This window comes from Anolis sagrei, chromosome 3, assembly GCF_037176765.1.
Source record: "Anolis sagrei isolate rAnoSag1 chromosome 3, rAnoSag1.mat, whole genome shotgun sequence".
NCBI lineage: Eukaryota > Metazoa > Chordata > Lepidosauria > Squamata > Dactyloidae > Anolis > Anolis sagrei.
The window spans coordinates 3,400,001-3,424,456 of NC_090023.1; the positions used below are offsets into that span (position 1 = coordinate 3,400,001).

The 24,456-nt window shown below is 45.1% G+C and overlaps 1 protein-coding gene across 1 annotated transcript in view; it reads right to left on the reverse strand.

Moving 5' to 3' along the window:
- The window catches only part of LOC132770296 (disintegrin and metalloproteinase domain-containing protein 29-like), a 60,739-nt gene extending 46,564 nt beyond the window's left edge, over positions 1 to 14,175 (reverse strand). The window contains exons 1-5 of the mRNA XM_067466212.1: positions 14,116 to 14,175; positions 11,657 to 11,733; positions 9,956 to 10,163; positions 9,102 to 9,170; positions 401 to 472 (exon numbers count right to left, since the gene is read on the reverse strand). Coding sequence (XP_067322313.1) covers positions 401 to 472; positions 9,102 to 9,170; positions 9,956 to 10,163; positions 11,657 to 11,733; positions 14,116 to 14,175 — 486 coding nt within the window. The remainder of the gene's footprint in view (positions 1 to 400; positions 473 to 9,101; positions 9,171 to 9,955; positions 10,164 to 11,656; positions 11,734 to 14,115) is intronic.
- Between the last annotated feature and the right edge of the window lie 10,281 nt (positions 14,176 to 24,456).

Below are 24,456 nucleotides of genomic sequence, written 5' to 3' on the forward strand. Positions count from 1 at the left end.
ATCCATCCATCCATCCATCCATCCATCCATTCTGCAGCCCAAACCCCAGCAAATGAATCTACCTATCTAGAATTCTATCTATCCACCCATCCATCTAATTTCTATCAATCCATCAGTGCCTGTCTAATTTCTCTATCTATCATTCTGTCTATCTATCCTCTCTCTGTCTATTTCCAACCCGTTTTTATTCTTTTGGAAAGGAGAAAGCTTCCATTTCCCCGCCTTCCCTTTCCCCTGAAAAGGCAGAATCTCTTCTTTTAAGACAGGTATGGGCAAACATGGGCCCTCCCTCCAAGTGTTTTGGACTTCCACAATTCATATAGAGATTGTGGGAGTTGAAGTCCAAACACCTGGAGGGAGGGCCCAAGTTTGCCCATACCTGTTGATGTGTTATACTTACATTGTGTAGAAAGGAAAAAATCTGAAGGATCACCAGTATGACGCGGGTTGCGTTGCGCCCATTGTGCTGAAACTGAAAGGGAGGGAGAGAAAAATAGGAGGGAACCTCTTAGGATATTAGCTGATGCTAGTCTACACTTGCTATGTGCATGAGGTCAAAGTCTCTTGAGCTGTGGGTTGTGACCCTATAACGGGATTCCGAGATTCGTGACAACAGTGAAAGTTTTTTTGAACAAGCAATGGCCAGAAAATGGCTTATGTACATCGCCACCTAGTGACTGTTTTAGGCATTTGCCTGAATCTGTTAACAAAGACAACGCAGCAAATGCTTCAGCTGGGCTTCATAAAAAGGGGAAATCAGCCTTGCAAATGCTTGTTTTGCTTTCAGTTTCAGAAATGCTTCCCTTCATATTTTGTATATGAACAAACTAAGTTATTTATTTATTTTTATTTATCGTGTCATCCGCAACCAGAACATTGTATTACATTTCTAACAGAACAAAACAAACAAACAGATAATAAAACACACAAATTTTGCAAACTTGGTAGCTGATTAAATGTCCTTTGACCAGTCTCTGTCCCCTTAGAGTGTCTCTGGTGTTGCCAAGAGAAGGTCCTCCCTGGTGCATCATGTGGCAGGGCTCAGTGTGCATTGCAGCAGGTGGTCAGTGGTTCGCTCTTCTCCGCACTCGCATGTCATGGATTCCACTTTGTGGCCCCATTTCTGAAGGTTGGCTCTGTATCTCGTGGTGCCCGAACGCAGTCTGTTCAGCGCCTTCCAAGTCGCCCAGTCTTCTGTGTGCCCAGGAGGGAGTCTCTCATCTGGGATCACCCTCGGATTGAGGTGCTGGGTTTGAGCCTGCCACTTTTGAACTCTCGCTTGCTGAGATGTTCCAGCGAGTGTCTCTGTAAATCTTAGGAAACTATGTCTTGATTTAAGTCGTTGACGTGCTGGCTGATACCCAAACAAGGGATGAGCTGGAAATGTCTCTGCCTTGGCCCTTTCACTATTGGCTGCCACTTCCTGGCAGATGTCAGGTGGTGCGATACCGGCTAAGTACTGTAATTTCTCCAGTGGTGTAGGGCACAGACACCCCGTAATAATGCGGCATGTCTCATTCAGAGCCACATCCACTGTTTTAGCGTGGTGAGATGTGTTCCACACTGGGCATGCGTACTCAGCAGCAGAGTAGCATAGTGCAAGGGCAGATGTCTCACTGTATCTGGTTGTGATCCCCAGGTTGTGCCAGTCAGCTTTCATATGATATTGTTTCTAGCACCCACTTTTTGAACAAACTAAGTTGAATTGTGCTCATTCGCAGATGGGCAACCTGTGGAGCTGGAATAGCACTGGAATAGCACTGGGGTTGTATGCTCCCTGTATGCTGCTCCGGTGAGCAAGCTGGCTGCTGTCCATTGGGCTAGTTGGAGTTTCTGAACAGTCTTCAAAGGCAACCCCACATAGAGTGTGTTGCGGTAATCTATTCGGGATGTAACAAGAGTGTGGACCACCATGGCCAAGTCTGACTCCTCGAGGTACGGGTGCAACTGGTGCACAAGGTTTAGTTGTGCAAGAGCTCCCCTGGCTGCCAAGACCTGGGGTTCCAGGCTCAGCGATGAATATGTTAATTACTGGGTAATACTTACTTCTTACTACTTACTTAGGCGATCCCTCGTTGGACGAGTAAGATGGTCTTCCATTATGAATTTCCTTGTGGGTCCGCATGTGGCTGTGGAGCCCTATTCTTGACCCGCATCTTCTCCCACAGTGAGGGCATTGGTTTCCAGGTGGAAGGCGGTCGCGGTTGGGGTTGGCTTGATGCACCTTCCTCCTGGCATGTTTCTTTCTTTCGGCCTCCACTTGTGCCTCCTCGAATTCTGCAGCACTGCTGGTCACAGCTGACCTCCAGCTGGAGCGCTCAAGGGCCAGGGCTTCCCAGTTCTCAGTGTCTATGCCAGAGTTTCTAAGGTTGGCTTTGAGCCCACCTTTCAATCTCTTTTCCTGTCCTCCAACATTACATTTTCCGTTCTTGAGTTCAGAGTAGAGCAACTGCTTTGGGAGACGGTGGTCAGGCATCCGGACAATGTGGCCAGTCCAGCGGAGTTGATGGCAGAGGAGCATCGCTTCAATACTGGTGGTCTTTGCTTCTTCCAGCACGCTGACGTTTGTCCTCTTGTCTTCCCAGGAGATTTGCAGGATTTTCCGGAGGCAGCGCTGATGGAATCGTTCCAGGAGTTGAATGTGACGTCTGTAGACAGTCCACGTTTTGCAGGCATAGAGCAGGGTTGGGAGGACAATAGCTTTGTAGACAAGCCCCTTGGTATCCCTACCGATGTCTCGGTCATCAAACACTCTCTGCTTCATTTGGGAAAATGCTGCACTCGCAGAGCTCAGGCGGTGTTGTATTTCGGTGTCAGTGTTGACTTTGGTAATAAAGCTGAATGGATAGCAGCCATAAAGTAATCAATCAGCTTTATTTACAAGTATTTACACAGAGTCACATCGCAGCGTGTGCTCCGGCAAAAATCATCAATCAAGAATGGCAACGCTCAGGAGATATGATAGCCATGTATAAATATGTGAGAGGAAGCCACAGGGAGGAGGAGGGAGCAAGCTTGTTTTCTGCTTCCTTGGAGACTAGGACGCGGAACAATGGCTTCAAACTACAAGAGAGGAGATTCCATCTGAACATTAGGAAGAACTTCCTGACTGTGAGAGCCGTTCAGCAATGGAACTCTCTGCCCCGGAGTGTGGTGGAGGCTCCTTCTTTGGAAGCTTTTAAGCAGAGGCTGGATGGCCATTTGTCAGGGGTGATTTGAATGCAATATTCCTGCTTCTTGGCAGGGGGTTGGACTAGATGGCCCATGAGGTCTCTTCCAACTCTTTGATTCTATGATTCTATGATTCTATGATTCTTCATCAGCAGTAGACACACCTCCCACATTCCATTCAGACATCCGGTCTCTCACAGAGGAAGTAGGAAGTTAACACACATATACCTTGTTGGAAAACATACAAAACTCTGTGGTTTGTTAACGCTATGCCTGTTAGATATTTTTATACACACATGGTTACAGCCTTAAAAACACACACTTTGAAAGCCACTTTAGAAATCAAACATAGCAATAACAGAATCCAGGATCACTCCCAAGCTGCGAACCTGTGACCCCATCCAACACAGGCTGTAACCCTATGCCCTGTTCGGCCTTCCGACTGACCAGGAGGACTTCTGTCTTGTCTGGATTCAATTTCAATTTGTTCGCCCTCATCCAGACCGTTACAGCTGCCAAGCACCAGTTCCGGACTTGAACAGCCTCCTTAGTAACTGGTGGGAAGGAGTGATAGAGTTGGACGTCATCTGCATACAAATGACATCTCACTCCAAAACTCTGGATAATCATTATGGTGCAGTTAATTTACAATAGGCTATGGAAAGTCCATTAGAGAGCTGTTCAGTAGTGGAACTCTCTTTCTGCCCCGGAGAGAATATGATGGAGGCTCTTTCTTGGGAGACTTTTATGCAGAGGCTGGGTGGGCATCTGTCAGGAGTGCTTTGAATGCGATTGTCCTGCTTCTTGGCAGAATGGGATTGGACTGGATGGCTTAGGAGGGCTCTTCCAACTCTAGGATTCTATGGGTTGTTGTAGGTTTTTTCGGGCTATATGGCCATGGTCTAGAGGCATTCTCTCCTGACGTTTCGCCTGCATCTATGGCAAGCATCCTCAGAGGTTGTGAGTTCTGTTGGAACTAGGGAAATGGGTTTATATATCTGTGGAATGACCAGGGTGGGACAAAGAACTCTTGTCTGTTGGAGCTAGGTGTGAATGTTACAACTGACCACCTTGATTAGCATTTGATGGCCTGGCAGTGCCTGGAGCAATCTTTTGTTGAGAGGTGATTAGTTGTCCCTGATTGTTTCCCCTCTGTTGTTTTGCTGTTGTAATTTTAGAGTTTTTTAATACTGGGAGCCAGGTTGTGTTCATTTTCATGGTTTCCTCCTTTCTGTTTAAATTGTCCCCATGCTTGAGCAAAAAGATTCAATGATTCTACAGTTAGGGATCTGGGGATATTTAGCTTGGAGATAAAGTTGACAAGTGAGTTTTTTAAAGATCTTTGAAATATGTCACGTCGAGGAGGGAACAAGCTTCTTCTGCTCCAAAGATACTTTAATACTGGAAGGAACATCCTGATGATAAGAGCTGTTCAACAGGGGAACATTCTGCTGCCTGGGCGTCTGGTGGTGTCTCCATCTCTGGAGGTCTTTGGCTCTGGATGACCATCTGTCAGGAGGGCTTTGATTGTGCCTTCCTGTCTGGCAAAAGGTGGCCCTTGGGATCTCTCCAAATTCAATGATTGTCAGACTTCTCTTACTTACTACTTAGGCGATTCCTCGTTGTCCGAGTTGGATAATCTTCCAGGGTGGGTCCGTAGGTGACTATGGAGTCCTCTTCTTGACCTGCATCTTCTCCCGCAGTGAGGGCATCGGCTTCCAGATGGAAAGCGGTCCCGGTTGGGGTTGGCTTGATGTACCTTCCTCTTGACACATTTCTCTCTTTCGCCCTCCATTCGTGCCTCTTCAAATTCTACAGCACTGCTGGTTACAGCTGACCTCCAGTTGTAGTGCTCAAGGGCCAGGGCTTCCCAGTTCTCAGTGTCTATGCCAGAGTTGTTAAGGTTGGCTTTGAGCCCATCTTTAAATCTCTTTTCCCTTTAAATCTCCTTTTTTGTAGGACTTCTACTACATGTGCTACCTGGACACTAATGGGTTGGATTATTTGTAGGCTGCAAACGGAGAAGCAACGCAGACCGAATCTAAACAAAAGAGACGGCTGGCCTTCCGAACTGTCAGAACCAATCGTGCCACAAACGTTCCAAAGAGACGCCGCGGCTCCATAAATGTCATTACCAACCTAAGTAATAAGATTTCCGCCGTGGAAATATATCAACTTTCGAAAGCCGTTGCTCGGCAGAGACAGCTCCTTGCGCTGTAATATGGAAATCAATTTCCCTTTTCTGAAGGGAGAATACAGAGAGGGAAACAATGCACCAAAGAGCTGAATATCTATTAATACATGGCCATTGCAATGCACAGTGGTGGTTGCAGAAGTGTATCGTGGAATATGTGGGGACGCCTGGCTCGAGAGCAGGACGTGTGAAAAAGATCTTGGAGTCCTCGTGGACAACAAGTTAAACATGAGCCAGGAATGTGATGTGGCAGCAAAAAAAGCCAATGGGATGTTGTCCTGCATCAATAGGAGCATAGTGTCTAGATCTAAGGAAGTAATGCTCCCCATGCTCTATTCTGCCTTGGTTAGACCACATCTGGAATATTGTGTCCACTTCTGGGCACCACAATTGAAGAGAGATATTGACAAGCTGGAATGTAACCGAGCTAAACCAGCCCCTTGGTTTACTGAGGAGCTGGCAGCGATGAAGCGAAAGAAGAGGGTTCTAGAGAGCGTGTGGCGCTCAGACCCAAGCGAGTCAAATCGAACACGGTTTGTGTCCTTTTTAAGGGCATATGCCGCGGCAATAAAAGCCGCAAAGAAATCTTTCTTTGCGGCCACTATTGCGTCTGCAAAAAACCGTCCGGCGGAGCTGTTTCGGGTTGTCAGAGGTCTTTTAACTCCCCCAACCTCAGGTGGGAGCACTGACAACTCGGCAGCACGCTGTGAAGCATTTGCTCGGTTCTTTGCAGACAAAGTCGCTTTGATCCGCTCTGGGCTGGACGCCGCATTAGATGCAGTCTCCGTGGATGTGACACAAGCACCTGCTTGTCCGATTTTATTGGATTCTTTTCAGTTTGTGAAACCCGAGGATGTGGACAAGATACTTGGAGGAATGAGACCCACCACGTCCATCCTAGACCCCTGCCCATCCTGGCTTCTGAAAGAGGCCAGAGGGGGATTGGCCGAGTGGGTAACGGTGGTGGTTAATGCCTCCCTTCGGGAAGGCAAGATTCCAGCGAGCCTAAAACAGGCTGTTGTAAAGCCGCTGTTGAAGAAACCATCACTCGACCCCACTAAATTGGACAACTTTCGGCCTGTTTCCAATCTTCCCTTCTTGGGCAAAGTCATGGAAAGCGTGGTGGCCTCACAACTCCAGGTATTCTTGAGAGACACGGATATTCTGGATCCGGCACAGTCTGGTTTCAGACCGGGACATGGTACCGAGACGGTCTTGGTCGCCTTAGTGGATGATCTGCGCCGGGAGCTAGACAGGGGGAGTGTGTCCCTGTTGGTGCTCCTGGACCTCTCAGCGGCCTTCGATACCGTCGACCACGGTATTCTTCTGGGGCGCCTTGCAGAGATGGGACTTGGGGGCACTGCTTTGCAGTGGCTCCGGTCATTTCTGGAGGGTCGTACTCAGAAGGTGTTGCTGGGGGACTCCTGTTCAGCGCCACAGCCGTTGATCTGTGGCGTTCCTCAGGGTTCCATCTTGTCCCCCTTGCTGTTTAACATCTACATGAAGCCGCTGGGTGAGATCATCCGGAGTTTCGGGGTGCGGTGTCACCTGTACGCAGATGATGTCCAACTCTGTCACTCCTTCCCACCTGCTACTAAGGAGGCCGTCGAAGTCCTGAACCGGTGCCTGGCCGCTGTAATGGTCTGGATGAGGGCGAACAAACTGAAATTAAATCCAGACAAGACAGAGGTACTCCTGGTCAGTCGCAAGGCCGAACAGGGTATAGGGTTACAGCCTGTGCTGGACGGGGTCGCACTCCCCTTGAAGGCACAGGTTCGCAGCTTGGGTGTGACCCTGGACTCATCGCTGAGCCTGGAGCCCCAGGTTTCAGCGGTGACCAGGGGAGCATTTGCACAGCTTCGGCTCGTGCGCCAGCTGCGCCCGTATCTTGGGAAGTCTGACTTGGCCACGGTGGTACACGCTTTGGTCACATCCCGCCTCGACTACTGCAACGCTCTCTACGTGGGGCTGCCCTTGAAGACGGCCCGGAAGCTTCAGCTAGTTCAGCGCGCGGCAGCCATGTTGTTAACGGGGGCTGGACGCAGAGAGCATACAACGCCTCTGCTGTCCCAGCTCCACTGGCTGCCGATTTGCTACCGGGCCCAATTTAAGGTGCTGGTGTTATCCTACAAAGCCCTAAACGGTTCCGGCCCAAAATACCTTGCAGACCGCATCTCGGCCTACGAGCCCACGAGGGCCTTGAGATCATCCGGGGAGGCCCTTCTCTCGGTCCCGCCTGCCTCACAGGCACGTTTGGCGGGGACGAGGGAACGGGCCTTCTCGGTGGTGGCCCCCCGGCTGTGGAACACTCTCCCTGCCGAAGTTAGACAGGCGCCCTCCTTGATGGCCTTTCGCAGGAGCCTAAAAACATGGCTCTTTGAACAGGCCTTCAACTGAGGATAGTTAAATGGACAATGGAATGAACTAGGACTACGAATTTCGGCTATGACCCCAGGACTTGACGAAGCGGATTTTTAGTATAAGTGTATGTTATGTGGTATCCGTCTGGTTTGTATCGTCTTTATTTACTGTATATTGTCTTCTTGTTGTTATTGTTCACCGCCCCGAGTCGCCTCCGGGCTGAGAGGGGCGGTCAATAAATGCAAGTAATAAATAAATAAATAAATAAATGTGTCCAGAGGAGGGCAATTCAAATGATCAAGGGTCTGGAGAACAAGCCCTATGAGGAACGGCTTAAGGAGCTGGGCATGTTTAGCCTGAAGAAGAGAAGGCTGAGAGGGGATATGATAGCCATGTATAAATATGTGAAAGGAAGCCACAGGGAGGAGGAGGGAGCAAGCTTGCTTTTTGCTTCCTTGGAGACTAGGACGCAATGGAACAATGGCTTCAAACTACAAGAGAGGAGATTCCATCTGAACACGAGGAAGAACTTCCTGACTGTGAGAGCTGTTCAGCAGTGGAACTCTCTGCCCCAGATTGTGGTGGAGGCTCCTTCTTTGGAAGCTTTGAAACAGAGGCTGGATGGCCATCTGTCAGGGGTGATTTGAATGCAATATTCCTGCTTCTTGGCAGAATGGGGTTGGACTGGATGGCCCAGGAGCTCTGGACACATTCCAGCTTGTCAATCTCTCTCTTGAATTGTGGTGCCCAGAACTGGACACAATATTCCAGGTGTGGCCTAACCAAAGCAGAATAGAGCATGGGGAGCATGACTTCCCTAAATCTAGACACTATGCTCCTATTGATGCCTGAGGCTAAAATCCCATTGGCTTTTTTTGGCCGCTGCATCACATTCCTGGCTCATGTTTAACTTGTTGTCCACGAGGACTCCAAGATCTTTTTCACACGTCCTGCTCTCGAGCCAGGCATCCCCCATTCTGTCTCTTTGCATTTCGTTTTTTCTGCCAAAGTGGAGTATCTTGCATTTGTCCCCATTGAACTTCATTTTGCTTGTTTTGGCCAATCATCTCTCTAATCTGCCAAGATCGTTTTGAATCCTGCTCCTGCCAAAGTGGAGTCTCTTGCATTTGTCACTGCATGGCCATGTGCTTCTGGAACATGGCCATGCAGCCCAGAAAACCTACAACAACCCAGTGATTCCGGCCATGAAAGCCTTCAACAATACATAGTTTGTCAATGTCTGTGACTTGAGGAGGGGAGGGAGAGTGGATGAGACCAAAGTAAGGTTTTAAATTATGATTCATTGCTGTGCTCAATAGCATATACTGTATATGGTGAAAGTATAATAAAATTATTTATAAAAGAGACAACTTACCAAGGAATTGCTACAAACGGCAAAGTACCCCAGGTAGCGAGACGGTGCATGGGTCCCGGGAAACTCCGTCTGCAGTGAGATATGGACAGTTTAGTGCATGGAGAGGAAGAAAAGCACACAAAGTCATGTAGAAAGGGACACATTTGGTCACCATCCAGGGAAGCTTGTCAGGTGGACTAAAACTCCAAAACTCAAGGTCAATGCCCACCAAATCCTTCCAGTATTTTCTGTCGATCATGGGAGTTTTGTGTGCCATGTTTGGTTTGATTCCATCGTTAGTGGAGTTCAGAATGCTCTCTGTTTGTAGGTGAACTATAAATCCCAGCAACTGCAACTCCCAATTGTCAAGGTCTATTTTCCCCAAACTCCACCATTGTTTACATTTGGGCGTATTGAGTCCAGATACGTATTGAATCCTCCCCCCAACTCCACCACTATTCAAATTTGGTTGTATTGGGTATTTGTGCCAAATGTGGTCCAGTGCATGAAAATACATCCCGCATATCAGATATTTACATGACGATTCATAACAGTACCAAAATTACAGTTGTGAAGTAGCATCAAAAATAATGTGATGGTTGAGGGTCACCACAACACGAGGAACTGTATTAAGGGGTCACAACATTAGGAAGGTTGAGAGCCACTGATCTATTCAATGGCTTCTCTGTGTTGTCTAACATGGTTATTCTATTATCTTCTCTAGGGCTTGGCTTCTGGACCTTTGCCCATTTTGGTGGCCCTTCTCTGGCCTGGGAGTGAGCCTGTGGGTGGCTTCAAGGACCTCCTATGGAGGCAACCCCACCGACTGTCATTTTGTGGACCCTTGCTTTGTCCACCGTGGCCCCCAAACGTACCTCGCTGTCCCCCGAGGGCCTTGCGGCCGGTCTCTTGGCCTCCGTGGCTTCATTGAGTTGGATGCCTTCACTCGCTCCTTGCCGCTCGGGGAACGCCGGGCAAGGCTCCTGGCTCTCCGGATCCTTCTGGAAAATCAGATGCTGAAACTCTGGGGAATTCTCCACTGGCTGGATTTCATACTTCGCTCCACTGATTTGTATGTATCCCCTGGAAAGGAAAAACACAACAAGGGACCCTTCACTGTAGCTGAAGGAGGAACTAAATGCAATATGGAGAACCAAGGCTACATGCCACGGAATCATGGAAATTACACACACACACACACACACACACACACACAGTCTTTATTGACATACAACAACAAAATCACAACACAGACATATGCAACAAGAGGAAGTCACAGGTAAAAAGGAAAACATACTATTTATTTATCGTGTCAGGAGCAAGCCAAACAGTTGTATTGCATTTTTAACAAACAAGGGACAAATGAATGATGCAACCTCCAGTCATACTGCTCACATGAACACAACTCACGCATTTCTGCAACCCCTTCAGGTATTTCATCACACCCTCTTAGTCATTCCCCAGGTGTTTGCCACATGTCCATTAGACCAGTATTTTCCACATGGATTAAGTGCTCAGGCATTTCTACCCAACACTGAAAGCATTTGACCCGTTCAATCTGCCAAGACGTCGACTCCCACTTTTTGGAAGCGTGGAAGTCGTCTTTTACCAGGTCTTGAGCCTTCGCTGCCAAAAACAGCTGGTGCTTCACCAAACTACAACTGTGCTGGTACGTCTGTACCAGGAGCTCCAACTTTATTTTCTTTATATTAAGTGTTTGCATGCATTCCAAAGTTTCAGGGATTCTGCAAAAAGGTGGCTTCCTTTGATTTGCAGTCATAGGGCAAGCCACCTGTCTGTCATTGTTAAGTTAGTCATAGTGAGGAAAGCTAAGTTAGAGGATGTGGACAAGCTTCACCTGCACAAAAGCTTCATTTCTTAAGAACTCCAGGGACATTCTGGGGGGAAACAGCCCCAAAGCTCTGGCAGAGAGCTCACAGCCTCTCAGCCTTACAGCATCTGAGGGAAACAGCCCTAAAGTCTCTAAGAAATTCCAGAGGGAAAACAGCTTTACAGACCTAAAGAACTCCAGCTGGAGAATCTGCAAGCCTTTACTGGTAGGTCTACTTGGTGCTCAAGACGCAGTTTGAATCCGGTAGTAGAACCCACATCAGTAAGGATTAGATTACAATCAGCCTGGGAGAGGTTAGAAAAGGGTTATCCTCTAAAGTAAAGAAACAGTTAATGAAGACAGTTGCCTGTCCCTTGTGGAAGGAAGCCACCAGTTGATTCATTTGTTTGACTCATTGAAGATTTGAGACGTATCTGTTTAATTTGTTCAATAATAAAGGACTTTGTTACATCATTAAAGACTCTAAAGACCATCTCTACAGGAAAATCCTTAAGGGCCTCTTTTGAGGCGCCCTGGCTTCCCGCTGGGCACAAGGTGCATGTCCTATTTCAAAGGTCAATTATTACAAGCCCACCGCGTGACAGAACAACAACTCCCAATATTCCATGATACTGAGCCGTGGCAGGTAACGTGAAACCAAACGGCATTAATTCTGCAGTGTAAAGGCAACTCTTACCACCCAAATGGACAGACCTTCCCAAACGGTTCTTACCACAGTCCTTACCAAAGTCCAGTGCAAGTGGACAGCATGACATCCGAGTCCAGGATGCCTTCCACGGATCCACGATAATAGCAGTCAACCTGCAACAGTTTTTGGTTTTTAAACAAATGCACCATGTAACATAATTTTCGTTCTTGAGTTATAGATATCATTTCCTAATTGGTTCTAGAATAGAAACAATTCAAAGTGCTGGTTTCAACCTATAAAGCCCTAAACAGTTCAGAGGGGGACATAAGCCATATGTAGGGGTTTCTGGGATGCTTCAGATATGTGGGCTGCATAAGGAACATGGCAAGGGGCCTGGAGCGAAGTGCTGTGCTTGGTACTTGGTAAACAGGGTGGTTGACCAAAATGGCTTCCTCCAGCATAGCTAACTGTTTGACCACAAAGGTACATATTGCCCCATAGTTGCCTGGAACTGGCCGACCACAAGATAACGGTTAACCTATGGGCCTCTTGGAACAACAACTGACCGCAGGGTCGACCACAGGGGTACAGGGGGCGTATTATGTTACTGGGTTGTTTATGCTAAAGGAAATGTTTTGCTTAATGCTATGCCAAATAAGGAAAAAGGGGAACTTTGAAAGTTGTCAACAAGTAGGGTATATATGTCGGACGTTCGTCCCAGGTCAGGGTGGACAATTTTCTGCCGGCATACTGTGTGTTATGCTGTTTGTCCGTCTTCCTATTGTGCAATATGAATAAACCGCGTTTTGCCCTAACTCGTTTGGACTTTGCTTCATCCAAAGTGGTTCAGCCAAGGACCTAGTTGGTAAGATTTGGGAATATTGGCAATTTCCCACAACAGTTCCAGCCCAGTTTACCTGGCCAATGGTGTCTCCCCCTATGAACAACCAAGGTCCTTAAGATCATCGGGTGAGGCCCTGCTCTCGGTCCCACCGCCATCGCATTCGCGTTTGGTGGGGATGAAAGACAGGGCCTTCTCCGTGGTGGCCCCTCAGCTGTTGAACTTCCTCCATAATGAGATCGGATCTGCCCCCTCCCTCTTATCCTTTCGTGCCTCTTCAAATTTTATAGCACTGTTGGTCACAGCTCACCTCCAGCTGGAGAGCTCAAGGGCCAGGGCTTCTCAGTTCTCAGTGTCTATGCCAAAGTTTTTAAGGTTGGTTTTCAGCCCATCTTTCAATCTCTCTTCCTGTCCACCAACATTCCATTTTCCGTTATTGAGTTCGGAGTAGAGCAACTGCTTTGGGAGATGGTGGTCAGGCATCTGGACAACGTGGCCGGTCCAGCGGAGTTGATGGCGGAGGACCATCACTTCAATGCTGGTGGTCTTTGGGTTGTTGTAGGTTTTTTCGGGCTATATGGCCATGGTCTAGACGCATTCTCTCCTGACGTTTCTCCTGCATCTATGGGAAGCATCCTCAGAGGTAGTGAGGTCTGTTGGAACTAGGAAAAAAGGGTTTATATATCTGTGGAATGACCAGGGTGGGACAAAGGACTCTTGTCTGCTGGAGCTAGGTGGTCTTTGTTTCTTCCAGCATGCTGACATTTCTCTGCCTGTCTTCCCAAGAGATTTGCAGGATTTTTTCAAAGGCAATGCTGATGGAATTGTTCCAGGAGTTGAGTGTGACATCTGTAGACAGTCCACATTTCACAGGCATATAGCAGGGTTGGGAGGATAATGGCTTTATCTTTGTCTCCCTTCGGAAGTCCCAGTCCTCAAACACTCTCTGCTTCATTCGGAAAAATGCTGTACTCGCAGAGCTCAGGCGGTGTTGTATTTCAGTGTCAATGTTGACTTTGGTGGAGAGGTGGCTGCCAAGGGAGTGGAAATGGTCCACATTTTCTAATGTTACACCATTAAGCTGTATCTCTGGCATTGGAGAGGGATTGGCCGGTGCCTATTGGTATTCTCAATGTCCAATGAGAGGCCGAGCTTCTCGTATGCTTCTGCAAAGGTGTTTAGAGTGGCTTGTAGGTCTTCTTCTGAATGCGTACAGACAACATTGTCATCAGCAACATTGCTGGACTGTCACTTTGTCGTGGTGAGGGGGCTTGCGTGTTCCAATGAACCCGTGCAACGACCTGTGTTATGCACTCCCAGGAGCGGCGGTGGGGGAGATTCTAGACCAAGCACAGTCTGAAGACCCAAAGACCTCATATAATGTAGTTCAGTACAGTTAAACTGTAGAAAAAGGTAAAGATTTCCCCTTGACATTAAGTCTAGTCATGTCCAACTCTGGGACTCTGGTGCTCATCTCCATTTCTAAGCCGAAGAGCCGGCATTGTCCATAAACACCTCCAAGGTCATGTGGTCAGCATGACTGCATGGAGTGCTGTTACCTTCCTGCCAAAGCGTTACCTATTGATCTACTCACATTTAACCAACTGTGCCACCGAGGGCTGCTGTACTTTACTCTTGTACTCCTGAAATCTAAAAGCTGTCCCTTTGTTGTGATATTTCCATCCTTCTGAAGCTATGAATCAAGCGTACCTACCTTTATATATGGATGATCTTCCCGCCGGTTGCCTTTCAGGTCCAAAGAGTAAACAGCCATGTTCCGAAATACAAAAGACCTGCAAGTCATCATATATAGAAATATGGATATTAAACGTGACATTAGAAAGGCAGGGCTTGTTTACTAGTGAAGGGCTGATCTATCGAATCGGGATCTGATCCTCGCTGATGTGATGCCCTTATCAGAAAATGCTTGGGATCAGAAATGTTTTAAATTCTGGTTATACGTGATAGGATATGTCTTGGATATAGGACCGAAATCTAAATGTAGAATGCATCTATACACCTCATATACCTTGTTTCCTAAGACCTAACTGGAAAATAAGCCCTAGCATGATTCTTCAGGATGGTCGTAATGTAAGCCCTACCCCAAAAATAAGGCCCAGTTGAGATCGTCAGACAGATGGACACATCGTGTGTTACAACACACAACACTGACGTATTGAATTAAATAATAATAATAATAATAATAATAATAATAATAATACATCACACAGTCCTAGACACTTGGGAAGGGTCCAATGTGTGATCCAATTCAACAGCCAGCAGAGTGTCTTCTGTGGACTCATCTTGTTGTGTTTCAAATAGTAATAATAATAATAATAATAATAATATGGACAGAAAAACAAGAAGACTCATGACAATTCATAATTCACTACATCCTCGCAGTGATGTTGACCAACTCTATCTGCCTAGAAAGTCTGGTGGCAGAGGACTTATACAAGTCAAACAAGCAGTCGAAGAAGAAAATCACAATGTCCTGGCAGAAGATGGAAAGGAAAGCCAAGAACCTGCTTTGATTGAAGTCAATAATCATAAACTTCTCAAAGCACAGCAGACAAAGAACCAGTACAAGAAAACTGCACTCCAAACCAGAGCTGACAGCTGGCACAGCAAAGCCTTGCATGGGCAGTTCCTTGAGAAAATGGAAGGAAAAGTTGACAAGGAGAAGACCTGGCTCATGAATGGAACCCTGAAGAAGGAGACAGAAGAAGGCCTGGTTCTTGCAGCCCAGAAGAAAGCCATCAGAACCAATGCAATTAAGGCCAGGATTGAAAAATCAGCTGAGGACCCAAAATGCAGACTGTACAAGGAAGCGGATGAAACCATGGATCATATCCTCAGCTGTTGCAAGAAAATCTCACAGACGGACTACAAACAGAGGCACAACTCTGTGGCCCAGATGATTCATTGGAACTTATGTCACAAGGACCACCTGCCAGGAGTCAAAAATTGGTGGGATCATAAACCTGCAAAGGTCGTGGAAAATGAACATACAAAAATACTGTGGGACTTTCGAATCCAGACTGACAAAGTTTTGGAACACAATACACCAGACATCACAACTGTGGAAAAGAAAAAAGTCTGGATTATTGATGTCGCCATTCCAGGTGAGAGTCACATTGAGGAAAAACAACAGGAAAAACTCAGCTGCTATCAAGACCTCAAAATCGAACGGCAAAGGCTCTGGCATCAACCAGTCCAGGTGGTCCCAGTGGTCATTGGCGCACTGGGTGCCATGCCAAAAGATCTCAGCTGGCATTTGGAAACAATAAACAAAGACAAAATCCCGATCTGTCAACTGCAAAAGGCCACCTGACTTGGATCTGCGCGCATCATTTGAAAATACATCCCACAGTCCTAGACACTCGGTAAGTGTTCAACTAGTGATTTTGTGATACGAAATCCAGCATTGAGATCTCATTTGCTGTGACATACTGTGCTTTTGTGTCACTAAAGTAATAATAATATAAATAAATAATATTATGGACATCCATACTTAATCAATGTAGACTTGTGTACATTAATAAATAAGACATACTCTGAAAATAAGCCCTAATGTGTCTTTTGGAATGAAACGTAATACAAGACCTGGTCTTATATTGAACTACAGTTGCCCAATGCAACAGAATTCTGGGAGTTGTAGTTTTCACAAGAATGCTGGGCCCTCACCAAACTACAGCTCCCAGGATCCCATAGCATTGAGCCATGGCAGTTCAAGTGGGGCCAAGCTATATTAATTCCGCAGTGTGGACGCAGCCCAAATCGGAAGCAGATTGCCTTTGAGAAGGGAACGAAGCCACTTACTTTTGGCGAAGGTGAATAATCCTGTTGAATCCCCCAATTTTGATTATGTAAGATATTTCTCTCTAAAACAATGCAAAAGAAAGGTATTGTTAGATAAAATATGGATTAATTCTACAGTGTAGATGCACTGACATATACAGTCTTGCAGTTCAACTATTGGTGGAATGGATCTACATTGGTATCCACCCAAGCAGGTAGGTTTATTCATTCATTCATTTTATTTACTACATTTATATGCCGCCCCACTCAGCCCAAGGGCAACTTGGAGCGATTAACAATAGGCAACAATTTGATGCCAGTACAGTTACAACAAATTAAGACAATGATAAATACTTTAAACAACAATATAAAAACAATATACATTGCAGAACGCAGGAAAGCACTGGTTCTCCTATCTATCTATCTATCTATCTATCTATCTATCTATCTATATCTCCCATATCTGTTTGTCTATCTATTTATCATCTATCTCATCTATCTATCTATCTATCTATCTATCTATCTATCTATCTATCTATCCTTTCTCTCTCTTTCTCTCTCTCCCATATCCCATATCCCATATTTGTCTATTTATCATCTCTATCTATCGATCTATCTATCTATCTATCTATCTATCTATCTATCTATCTATCTATTCATCTATCCTTTCTCTCTCTTTCTCTCTCTCCCATATCCCATATCCCATATTTGTCTGTCTATTTATCATCTCTATCTATCTATCTATCTATCTATCTATCTATCTATCTCCCATATGTTTGTCTATCTATCATCTATCTCATCTATCTCATCTATCTATCTATCTATCTATCTATCTATCTATCTATCTATCTATCTATCTATCCTTTCTCTCTCTTTCTCTCTCTCGCATATCCCATATCTGTCTGTCTATATATCATCTATCTATCTATCTATCTATCTATCTATCTATCTATCTCCCATATCTGTTTGTCTATCTCATCTATCTATCTCATCTATCTATCTCATCTATCTATCTATCTATCTATCTATCTATCTATCATTTCCTATATCCCATATCTGTCTGTCTATTTATCATCTATCTATCTATCTATCTATCTATCTATCTCCCATATCTGTTTGTCTATCTCATCTATCTATCTCATCTATCTATCTCATCTATCTATCTATCTATCTATCTATCTATCTATCTATCATTTCCTATATCCCATATCTGTCTGTCTATTTATCATCTATCTATCTATCTATCTATCTATCTCCCATATCTGTTTGTCTATCTCATCTATCTCATCTATCTATTTATCACCTATCTATCTATCTATCTATCTATCTATCTATCTATCTATCTATCTATCTATCTCCCATGTCTGTCTATCTATCTATCTATCTATCTATCTATCTATCTATCTATCTGTCATATCCCATATCTGTCTGTCTGTCTATCTATCCATTCATCCATCGATCCATCGATCCATCGATCCATCGATCCATCCATCCATCCATCTCTCTATCTCTCTATTTCTCTATCTCTCTATCTATCTCCCATATCTGTCTGTCGATCTATTTATCATCTCATCTATCCATCCATCCATCCATCCATCCATCTATCTAGCTATCTAGCTGTCTGTCTGTCAATCTATCTGCCAATCTCTTTGTCACTCTATTTGTCACTCTGTACGTCTGTGTATCTCATCTATCTATCTATCTATCTATCTATCTATCTATCTATCTATCTATTGATCAATGTATCTCCCATATCTGCTTGCGTGCCTGCATATCTATCTATCTATCTATCTATCTATCTATCTATCAATCATCTATCTATCATCTATCTATCTATCATCTATCTATCCATCCATCCCCCCATCCATCTCTTCCATCCATCCATCTCTTCTATCCATCCATCCATCCATCCATCCATCCATCCAATCTTTCAGCCAGTCTGCTGTTATTTTAGGCAATGTACACTACAGTTTTCCTTTGCCAATGTTCTCAAAGCAAGGTCCTGCTTCGAACAACAACAACAAGGTTCAACACCTAGGATGATCCCTTCAAAATTTGCAATAAAGCCCAGAGCGGATTCAGTAATTCACTGACTCCGATGCTTTCAACCAAAAATAAAGCCCCATATTGGGAGGAAGGCAGGATATATTGATTGATTGATCAATCAAACGATCAATAATGCAATCAACAATGAGGCAGGGGCTGAATATCAAGATAGAATAGATCAGCATTTTAATATAGTGCCATTCACTATGCCAAAGTTATGTCTTCCTTCAAACTGAAACTTCTGGCTGGGTGTACTACAGTTTCCAGTTGTGGGTTTGATGGGATTTGTGGTTTAACTATGCAAGGAGAGATAACTATGTGTTAGAGAAGACTGGCATTTTTATGCTCAGCTGCATTTTTTCATCGTGTTGAAGATGGATGAATAGGGAACTTGGAATACCTTGGAGTTCATGCCAGTTTGGGTGCCAAACAGCTTCGGCACAATGACTTCCGAGTAAAGGTATTTTGAAGCTCCGACGAAGCCTAGGAAGAGAAGCCAGATTTTGAAAAATAAATATAGCCAAAAATGTATTTGCAAATTAGTGTGTTGCCTTTTGAGTGAGATCGAATGAGAGAGTTATAAGGGACCTGATAGGCCATCAAGGGAGCATCTACACTGCAGATTGAATGCAGTTTGACACCACTTTGGGTCTTGCACTTTCACTGCTATGGCTCATGCTATGACATCAAAGAAGTTGTAGTTCTGCCTTCTCTGCCAAAGAGGGCTGGGGCCTCACCAAACTACAACTCCCAGGACTCCATTGCAAGGGTGGTGCAAGTGGTGTCAAACTGCATTAATTCTACAGTGTAGATGCACTCTTTGTCCTCCCCTCAAGTGCAAGACACAAGCTATTTTGGCTTCAGCACCTTGGAGAGTTCCTTGAAAGTTCAAGCTAAAGTGTTTCTCCTATTGGATCCTCCCATCGAAACTGCCATATCATGCAGGTAGAAGCTGGATTATATGGTCAGTGTAGACTTGTGTAACACTGTTTACCTAGTATATATTATACTAGCTATCCTCTGCCAGGCATTACTGTGGCCCAGTCTGGTGATCTGGAAAATAAAGTAATGAGAAAGTGTTGGTTTCTAATCTATGTAATTAATTAGCCATCCCCTGCCACGCATTTCTGTGGCCCACATGGGGTTCTGTGTGGGAGGTTTGGCCCAATTCTATCCTTGGTGGGGTTCAGAATGCTCTGTGATTGTAGATGAACTATAAATCCCAGCAACTACAACTCCTGAATGTCAAGATTCTATTTTCTCCAAACTCTACCAGTGTTCACATTTGGGCATATTGAGTATTTGTGTAGAGTTTGGTCCAAATCCATCACTGTTTGAGTGCACAGTGATCTCGAGATGTAGGTGAACTACAACTCCAAAACCAAAGGACACTGCCCACCAAACCCTTCCAGTATTTTCTGTTGGTCATGGGAGAACTGTGTGCAAAGTTTGGTTCAATTCCATCATTGGTGGAGTTCAGAATGCTCTGTGATTGTAGATGAACTATAAATCCTAGGAACTACAACTCCCAAACATCAAAGTCTATTTTCCCCAAGTGTTGACATTGTTGACATTTGGGCATATTGAGGATTCGTGCCAAGTTTGGTCCAGATCTATCATTGTTTGAGTCCACAGTGCTCTCTGGATGTAGATGAACTACAACTTCCAAACTCAAAGTCAATGCCCACCAAACCCTTTTAGTGTTTTCTGTTTGTTGTGGGAATCCTGTTTGCCAAGTTTGGTTCAGTTTCATCATTGGTGGAGATCAGAATGCTCTTTGATTGTAGGTGAACTATAAATCCCAGTAACTACAACTCCCAAATGTCAAGGTCTATTTCCCCCAAACTCCATCTTGGTTCATATTTGGGCATATGGAGTACTTGTGCCAAGTTTGGTCCAGATCCTTCATTGTTTGAGTCCAGAGTGCACTCCACCTGTGTACGTATTTGGACATATGGAATATTCGTGCCAAGTTTTGTCCAGATCCATCATTGTTTGAGTCCACAGTGGTCTCTGGATGTAGGTGTACTACAACTCCCAAACTCAAGGTCAATGCCCACCAAACCCTTCTAGTGTTTTCTGTTGGTCGTGGGAATCGTGTGTGCCAAGTTTGGTTCAATTCCACCATTGGTGGAGATCAGAATGCTCTCTGATTGTAGGTGAACTATAAATCCCAGCAACTACAACTCCCAAATTACAAAATTATTTTTTGAGTGATGGTCACTCCTTGGGTTAGTAGGTGTCTTGTGGCCAAATTTGGCCAGCAGATTTTGAGTTGTGATGTCACTCAAAATGAACAGAGCATTTATATACAAATAATTATATTATATTATATTATATTATATTATATTATATTATATTATATTATATTATTATATGATATTATCAGTTTGAAACTACATTATATAGCAATGTGGATGGGGCCTAATGTATTTATTCTATTCCAAGGCCCCATCTAAACTGCAATATGATGTGTTGGATGCATTGCATTATATTATACTAGTCTGAAACTGCATTAGGTTGCAGTGTGGATGGGGGCCTCCCCTTTGCACCCACCCAAACTGAGGAGCAGCAGGAGAGCCGCACGTCCAGACATTCCCAAATTTCGGAGCCGAAAGGGAACTCAATGGCCGGGCGAGGACTTCTTTCTTTCCCAAAGAGATGCCTCTGCTCTGAGAGCCAACTGTCACTGCTTGGAAGCACCTGGAGGCAGGCGGGACCTGAGGCCGGAAGGGCCAATCAGGGCTCGGTTTGAGCTTGAGTGGCACTTTCAGGGTGGGACTGCCAATTGTCCCTCTATGGTTAAGATTATCGTTGAATGTATTGTCGAAGGCTTTCATGGCTGGAATCACTAGGTTCTTGTGGGTTTTTTCGGGCTATAGAGCCATGTTCTAGAGGCATTTTCTCCTGACGTTTCGTCTACATCTATGGCAAGCATCCTCAGAGGTAGTGAGGTCTGTTGGAAATTGGACAATGGGTTTATATATCTGTGGAATGGCTGGGTGGGGCAAGGAGCTCTTCTCTGCTGGAGCTAGGTGTGAATGTTTCAAATGAACGAAATCTGGCTACCAGTATTAAAAAACTCTAAAATTACAACAGCACAACAACAGACAGGAAGCAACCAGGCACATCTTAACACCTCTCAACAAAAGATTCCCCCAGGCTCAGCCAGGCCTTCAAATGCTAATGAAGGTGGTCAGTTGAAACATTCACACCTAGCTCCAGCAGAGAAGAGCTCTTTGCCCCACCCCAGCCATTCCACAGATATATAAACCCATTGTCCTAATTCCAACAGACCTCACTACTTCTGAGGATGCTTGCCATAGATGCAGGCGAAATGTCAGGAGAGAATGCCTCTAGAACATGGCCCTATAGCCCAAAAAACCCCACAAGAACCTATTATTGTTGAATATTATGATTTGGAAGGGGTCCCCCAAAGGCCATCCAGCCCAACCCCAATCGACCAGAGAGGAAGGCACAATCCAAGCCCTCCCAACAGATAGTCATCCAGCCCCTGCTTAAGAAGATCTTATCACTTTCATGTGAAGAGAGGGAAGCAGTATATATATGTGTGTGTGTGTGTGTGTGTGTGTAATAATAATAATAATAATACCAGTCAGTTTAAATCAGAGATATTAATAGTTTCATTTTAAGAGAGGGAAGTGGGGTAAAAATAAATATATCACTACTACTACTACTACTACTACTAATAATAATAATAATAAACCAGCCAGTATTATTATTATATTATACAATTATATATTTATTGAGACCGCGCTCTGACCTACAAGAAGCACTGCTTGAACATCAAGCAAAATGTGGGCGCTAGAAACAATATCCTACGCAAGCTGACTGGCACAACCTGGGGATCACAACCAGACACAGTGAAGACATCTGCCCTTGCGCTGTGCTATCTGCTGCTGAGTATGCATGCCCAGTGTGGAACACATCTCACCACACTAAAGCAGTAGATGTGGCTCTTAATGAGACATGTGGCATTATCACGGGGTGTCTGCGCTCTACACCACTGGAGAAATGACACTGCTTAGCCAGTATTGCACCACCTGACATCCACCGGGAAGTAGCAGCCAATAGTGAAAGGACCAAGGCAGTGACATCTCCAGCCCATCCCTTGTTTGGGTATCAGCCAGCACGTCAATGACTTAAATCTAGATATAGTTTCCAAAGATCTACAGAGACACTCACTGGAACACCTCAGCAAGCAAGAGTCCAAAAGTGGCAGGCTCAAACCCAGAACCTCAACCAATGGCTGATACCAAATGAGAGACTCCCTCCTGGGCACACAGAAGACTGGGCGACTTGGAAGGCGCTGAACAGACTGCGCTCTGGCACCACGAGATGCAGAGCCAACCTTCAGAAATGGGGCCACAAAGTGGAATCCTCGACATGCGAGTGTGGAGAAGAGCAAACCACTGACCACCTGCTGCAATGCAACCTGAGCCCTGCCACATGCGCAAGGGAGGACCTTCTTGCGGCAACACCAGAAGCACTCCAAGGGGACAGATACTGGTCAAAGGACATTTAATCAACTACCAAGTTTGCAAAATTTGTGGGGGTTTTCTCTCTCTTTGTTTGTTTTGTTCTGTTAGAAATGTAATACAATGGTATGGTTGCTGATGACACGATAAATAAAATATTATATATTACAATTGTGTCTTGTGTTTAATCTTTGCTTTGTGTAATTTGCCTTTTGTAGAAATATGTTTTAATATGTGTATTTTATAGAATGCTAGACGATTATGTGTTTTTAGCCACAATGAGAGGTGGGTGAGAAATAAAATAGAATAATTATTATTAGTATTTAGTTGCAGCCTGAAGTTCGGATTTGGCCACGGCGGTCCACGCCTCGGGTGACTCAATCTGGCCCTGCCCACTGTGATCATTTTTAGCATTTAATATTTTGATTTTATACTGTTGTGTTGCTTATTTACATGGGTTCTGCATTTTATGTTATTTTATTTCTTGATTTTTGTTGAGTTTTTGTGTTATATTTGCAGTTTGGGCATCCTTGAGGCTCAGGTGTCGGCGGTGGCCGGGAGGGCCTTTGCACAATTAAGACTCGTGCGCCAAATGCGACCGTTCCTCGTGAAAAACCTACAACGACCCATTTCTGTTATTATTTCCCAGTGCTTTTGAACATTCCCATCACACATGTGAGTAGTATCATCCCTTGTTCTTTCCGCAGCGCCAAGACATTTATCATATAGGATTATTGGGCTGGAGTCCTATACCATTTCAGTATAAACTTCCTTTCTAATTCTTTGTTATTTCTCCATTTAGATTCCTTTCACCCCCTTCATTACATCTTGTATTATTTGATTCGTAAGTACGCCAGCTGCGACCGTATCTCGAGAAGTCTGACTTGACCATGGTGGTCCACGCCTTAATTACCTCAAGATTGGGCTACTGTAATGCACGCTACGTAGGGCTGCCCTTGAAGACAGTTTGGAAACTACAGCTGGTGCAAAGATCGTTGGCCAGATTGTTAAAGGGAGCAAGTTACAGGGAGCGGTCAGCCCCCCTGTTTAAACAGTTCTACTGGCTGCCGACAAGTTTCCGGTCCCAATTCAAGGTGCAGGTTGTTACCTATAAAGCTCTAAACGGTTCAGGACCAGCCTATCTGCACGACCGCCTACTCCCTTACAAGCCCACAAGGTCCTTAAGATCTTCCGGAGATGCCCTTCTCTCGCTCCCACCCCCATCTCCAGCACAGTTGGTGGGGATGAGAGAGAGGGCATTCTTGGTGGTGGCCCCTCATCTCTGGAACTCCCTCCTATGGAGATTAGGCTGGCACCCTCCCTAGCCACATTCTGCAAGGAATTAAAGATATGGATGTTTTGTTGTGCCTTTGACTGATGACCCCTATGACAAGCTGGAATGTGTCCAGAGGAGGGCGACTAAAATGATCAAGGGTCTGGAGAACAAGCCCTATGAGGAGCGGCTTAGGGAACTGGGCATGTTTAGCCTGAAGAAGAGAAGGCTGAGAGGAGATATGATAGCCATGTATAAATATGTGAGAGGAAGCCACAGGGAGGAGGAGGGAGCAAGCTTGTTTTCTGCTTCCTTGAAGACTAGGACGCAATGGAACAATGGCTTCAAACTACAAGAGAGGAGATTCTATCTGAACACGAGGAAGAACTTCCTGACTGTGAGAGCCGTTCAGCAGTGGAACTCTCTGCCCCGGAGT